General features: G+C 44.6%; 2 protein-coding genes across 3 annotated transcripts in view; one reads left to right on the top strand and one right to left on the bottom strand.

Moving 5' to 3' along the window:
• The window catches only part of hsf1 (heat shock transcription factor 1), a 100,587-nt gene extending 96,372 nt beyond the window's left edge, over positions 1-4,215 (bottom strand). For both annotated transcript variants that reach the window (XM_043690949.1, XM_043690950.1), the window contains exon 1: positions 3,673-4,215. In XM_043690949.1, the coding sequence (XP_043546884.1) occupies positions 3,673-3,768 (96 nt within the window). In that variant the 5' untranslated portion in view covers positions 3,769-4,215. The remainder of the gene's footprint in view (positions 1-3,672) is intronic.
• A 90-nt stretch (positions 4,216-4,305) lies between these two features.
• bop1 (BOP1 ribosomal biogenesis factor) overlaps positions 4,306-5,806 on the top strand; it is a 168,781-nt gene continuing 167,280 nt past the window's right edge. Inside the window, exon 1 of the mRNA XM_043690948.1 lies at positions 4,306-4,463. Within this exon, the coding sequence (XP_043546883.1) occupies positions 4,371-4,463 (93 nt within the window). The 5' untranslated portion in view covers positions 4,306-4,370. The remainder of the gene's footprint in view (positions 4,464-5,806) is intronic.

The following is a 5,806-nucleotide window of genomic DNA, read 5'->3' as shown; positions in this document are numbered from 1 at the left end:
AAACGTCGATTTTGCTGCTCGTCAGATGCTGCCTGAATTGCTGTGCTCTTCCAGCACCATTGATCCAGAATCTGGTTTCCAGCATCTGCAGTCATTGTTTTTACCACAAGGATCAGTGCTGAGTCCACTGCTTTCCGTCATTTACATAAATCATTTGGATGTGAACAAAGGAGGTATAGTTACTAAGTTTGTAGATGACACCAAAATTGCAGTATTGGACAGCAAAGAAATATAACAGGATCTTGATCAGACGGGTTAATGAATGGCAGATCGAGTTTAATTTAAAAAAAGTAAAGTGCTCCATTTTGGGAAGGCAAAATCAGGGCAGGACTTGTACAGTTAATGGTAATGCCCCAGAGAGTGCTGTTGAACAAAGATCTTGGAGCGCAGATTCATAATTCCTTCAAAGTGGAGTCACAGATAGATATGATAGTGAAGGCGGCATTTGGTATGCTTGCCTTTACTGGTCAATGCATTGTTACAAGAACTTGGGAGGTCTAGTTGCAGCTGTACAGGGCATTGGTTAAGCCACTTTTGGAAGATTGTGCGCACTTCTGGTTTCCCTGCTATTGGAAGGAGGTTGTGAAATTTGAAAGGGTTCAGAAAAGATTTACAAGGACGTTGCCAGGGTTGGAGGATTTGAGCTTTAGGGAGAGTCTGAATAGGCTCAGGCTATTTCCCTGGAGCATCAAAGGTTTATAAGGTCATGAACGGTATGGAGAGAGTAAATATCCCCAGGGTGGGGAAGTTCAAAACTAGAGGGCATCTGTTTAAGGTGAGATTTAAAAGGGACCTAAGGGGTAACGTTTTCGCACAGAGGGTGGTTCATGAATGGAATGAGCTACCCGAGGTGGTGGAGGAGGCTGGTACAATTCCAACATTTAAAGGCATCTATTTGGACATTTGAATGAGGGTTTAGAGGAACATCTGCCAAATGCTGGCAAATGGGAATAGATTTATTTAGGATATCTGGTTAGCATGGATGAGTTGGACATAGGGTCTGTTTCCTTGTTATACATCTCTCTGACTTATGACAGTTGAATGACATCAATAGCCAGATATCCTGATAAATGTCTACCTTACTAACACAAGTGAACATTATTCTTGAATATTATTTTTAGTAGGGTGGTTTAGATCACAGAGTACACATATACAACCTACAATTTTAAAAAATGTCAGGTTAGACGGCTTGTTGACTTCCTTTGACACAGAGCAGTAATAGTACGCCACATTAGGTTAACCGGTTTCCTGGAAATATTATAAAATGCAAACACCCTGCCTTGATGAGAATAACCTAACTTAGAAATATTGAATCAATTCAGGCAGAAAGTCAACCCGCAGAGAATCGCTTTTTTCTGTTTCTTGATTCACAGGCGAGTTGCTGGCAAAGCCTACATTTATAATCCTTCGTCAATGACCCTTCGGAAGGTGACAATGTGTCGCTTTCTTGACTGAATGAAGCCCTTGAGGAACAGGAACATTGACAATGCTGTTAGGGAAGGCATTCCAGAATTTTGACTCAGTGACAGTAAAGGAACAGCAATATAGTTCCAAGACATGATGGTATGTTTGGGAAGGGAACTGGCAATTTCTTGTTCATCTGCTGCCCTTGACTTTCGAAGTGGTGATGATCATGGGTTTGGAAGGAGGCTTGAGCTGCTGCACTGCATCTGGTGGATCATACACACTGCTGTTAGTGAGCGGTGGTGGAGGGAATAGATATTTGTGGATGTAGTGTCAATCAAGCAGGCTACTTTGCCCTGTATGGTATCAAGCTTGTGTGTTGCTGGAGCTGCATCCATTCAAGAGAGCATTCCATGACACTCCTGACTTGTACCTTCTAGAGAGTAGACTGCCCTCCCCCACCTTACCCCAGTTCCAACCTTTCAGCTCAGCACTGTCCTCATGACCTGTCCTACCTGCCACTTCCCACCTATTCGCTCCACCCTCCCCTCTGACCTGTCACCTCCATCCCCACTCCAAATTCACCTAACCCCTCCCCATTTCTCTCTCCACCTTGAAGGCTCCCTGCCTTTAATCCTGATGAAGGGTTTTTGCCCGAACTGTCGATTTTCCTGCTCCTCAGATTCCAGCATCTGCAGTCCTCACTTTTGTCTGGCTTTAGGAAGCCAGTGTCCATCAGGAATTGCAAGTTTTTACTTGAATCATACTATGCTGACACTGGAAAGGGCAGTTTTGATCCCCTTGAAAAGGTTGTCAGGCATCTTTTTGAAGCAAGGTCCAGCATTGTGTAAGGTCTGATGGACAAGTAGTATCTGTATGACAAATATATCAACTGCTGAAAATGTGTTGCTGGAAAAGCGCAGCAGGTCAGGCAACATCCAAGGAACAGGAGAATCGACGTTTCGGGCATAAGCCTGAAACGTCGATTCTCCTGTTCCTTGGATGTTGCTTGACCTGCTGCGCTTTTCCAGCAACATATTTTCAGCACTGATCTCCAGCATCTGCAGCCCTCACTTTCTCCTCAAATATATCAACTGCTCCAAGTGTAAACAGATCTTTGAAAATACACTGTTGCCTGAGAATCACAGAATCCCTGAAGGACAGAAAGAAGCCATTTGGCTCAGCGAGTCTCCACTAACTTTCTGAACAGCATCCCACCAAAAACCAACCCTATCCCAGTAACCGTGGAGTTTTTTTTAAACCATGGAGTTTTAACCCACTTAACCCAATCTTGGACACTACTGGGTAATTGTTAGCACGGCCAATCCACTGGACCTGCAGATCTTTGGACTGTGGGAGGAAACCCAATGTAGGAACCCATGCAGATATGGGGAGAATGCAGATATAGGGGAGTCAGTGACCTAGTGGTATAATTGCTTAACTGTTAAACCAGAGACTCAGTTAACATTCTGGGGACCAAGGTTCGATTCCTGCTACGGCAGACAGTGAAATATGAATTCAACAATTATCTGGAATTAAGAGTCTAATGACTAATGTCCTTCAAGGAAGGAAATGGCCATCCTTACCTGGTCTGGCCAACAGACTCACAGCAATGTGGTTGACTCTGAACAGTTCTCTGGGCAATAAATGCTGCCTAGCCAGCGATGCCCTCATCCCACAAATGAATATTTAAAAATTCATAGTCACTCAATGCTGGAATTGAACCTGGGTCCCTGGCGCTGAGGCAGCAGTACAAACTACTGTCGTCTTAGAATTGTATATCACTGCAATATACTGTCCTTGAGTTAAACCTTTGATTATATGCACGTCTATTCTCGCTTGAAGTAGGGAAAAAAAAGAAAGAGAAGTGGACTACACCATTCATCATATTACCGGTGCAAAATGAAGAGGCCAGTACCACATAGTAGTGGATTTACACACAACGAAGTGTGGTAAATATTGCATGAGATATGGCTTAAATAAATCAACTCTTTTTTTAAATAACGCAAGCACAGACAAAATTGCCACTTTGACAAATAATGATTATCTAGCGTTTTTAAGTATTACATTAAATTACAGATGGCCTTAATAAAGCGACTCGTGTCACATAATAAAATATGTTAAATAAGTGATCCGACGCGGTAGCATTTTATCCTTTTCGCAAATTACTTAAGGAACTATGTTTATTTAAAGCACACGCCCCCTTCTGCGTGTGTTTTCTTATTTTGAGGCCTTGACCAAGGCTCTCTGGGCCTCCGATTTACTCACCACACTCCAGCAGATCAGGTCGTTGGTATCGGGATCCTCGATTAAAGTCCACAATTTGGTGAGAAAGGCGGGCACGTTGCTGCCGTGCGCGTCCATCCGGAGACACGGCCGGGGCCGATAGGGCAGGTGGAGGATCTCAAGCCCAGAAGCCAAAGGAGAAACTGGGGCAGGGAAGGCAAGCCGCAGGCTGGCCTCAGTATTCAAAAGCCCAGGATAAGACCGCAAGGTAAAAGTGTCTTCAGTAGCTCAACGCAGAGGGAAAGGGAGAGACGGAGAAGACGCAGAGTGGAAGGAATTTACTGAACACAAAGCGATCTCCGGAGCGACACTTTATCCCGCAGCTGTACACTCCACGGCAACCGCCGCCATCTTCCTCACGCAGTCTCTCCGTGCCCCTCCCCCCAATCCAACCACCACCACGCAAATCACAACCTTCATTTACCTCACCGTTTGAAAAATCTAATTTTTATCACATCGCGACATCGATAACAAACCCATTCGTTTGTCTGCCGGAGCTGGAAAAAGCCGTTTTGTTAAAAAAAAGCAAGAAAAAAACCGTGTAACCTTTGACCTTGAGGCTAACGGACCAATCACCGTATCCTTTACCGACCGGCCCCCTCTTCCATCAATTGGAACACTGCCGTCGTCCCGTTCATCTTAACCTCTGACCTTTTTCATTCGGCGGCTCCTACAGTAAGATGGCGGCTGAGAGCATGTCGGCGGCCGGGGAAATGAGCAGTAAAACTGCAGGGAATAAGAGGCCGTTTCCACATCTCGATGAAAAGGACCAGGTCCGTTTTGATGTGTTTTTTTTTTCTCCCGCGGGTGTTTTAACTTGAATTTTGGACGAGTCAACAGCTTTCATTTGAAGAGAGGTAACGAGAGCGGGCGGAAATGCTGTTCTCGAAACTTCCAACGTGGGTCTGGATGGAACGTAGTTGTTCTTCTTCAGTTTTCAAATCGCTCTGTTTTCTCTCTCTCACACCATCTTGTAGTTGGAATATAATGGAAACCTATTCGTTCTTTCGCTACTGCAGGCCAGGCACCACAGGGAGACAATGCTTCTTAATGTGATCATGATCAAAGGGTTATGCGAGTTCTGTCTGATCTCTGACGGTGATTGTAAAATCGCTTCCCGTGAATGTATGCAACATGTGGTTTCTTGCTGTAGTCTTCAGTGGCTTGGTGTCATTTTTCTATCTTGATATTCCTGGTACCAATTTTAATCTTCCATGTGATCTTTTCTCAATCGGGGTTTGAAATGCTATAGCACTTTCAGTTGCACCATATGTTATGTTCCCAGCTCTAGTTATTTTAATTTATTCTCGACTTCTAAGAAAGGCTGACATTTGTCTTAAGATGTTCTTTGAAGGTGGTAGTGATGTGTCTTACGGAATAGCTGAGGTGATGGTGGGAGAAGTAGCAAGTGCACTTGTGGTAATATTCCAAAATTCACTGGACTTTGGAGCAGTTCAAGCAGATTGGAAAACAGCGAATGTGATGCCACTATTTAAAAAGGGTGGTAGACAAAAGATGGGGAATTTTAGATCGGTTAGGCTAACCTTTGGAGTGGGGACGACGCTTGAGTCTATTATCAAGGAAGAAATAGCAAGGAATCTAGATAGAAATTGTCCTGTTGGGTAGATACAGCATGGGTTCATGAAGGGCAGGTCATGCTTAACTAATCTTTTAGAATTCTATGAAGACATTACGAGCACAGTGGATGATGGGGACCCAGTAGGTGTCATGTACCTAGATTTCCAAAATGCCTTTGACAACATGCCAGACAAGAGGCTGCTACAGAAGATAGATACATGGTATTATGGGTAAAGCATTAGCATGGATAGTGGATTAGGTAACTAACAGGAACTACACTGGCCCCACCCCCCACCTTTTCCTCCGCTACATCGATGACTGTATCGGCGCCGCCTCGTGCTCCCACGAGGTGGTTGAACAGTTCATCCACTTCACCAACACCTTCCACCCCGACCTCAAATTCACCTGGACAGTCCCAGATTCCTCCCTCCCCTTCCTCGACCTATCTATTTCTACCTCAGGCGACCGAATCAACACGGACATCTACTACAAACCAACCGACTCCCACAGCTACCTGGACTACACCACCTCCCATCCT

Source organism: Chiloscyllium plagiosum, chromosome 5 (assembly GCF_004010195.1).
Source record: "Chiloscyllium plagiosum isolate BGI_BamShark_2017 chromosome 5, ASM401019v2, whole genome shotgun sequence".
NCBI lineage: Eukaryota > Metazoa > Chordata > Chondrichthyes > Orectolobiformes > Hemiscylliidae > Chiloscyllium > Chiloscyllium plagiosum.
This window is presented reverse-complemented; position numbering and strand designations above follow the sequence as displayed.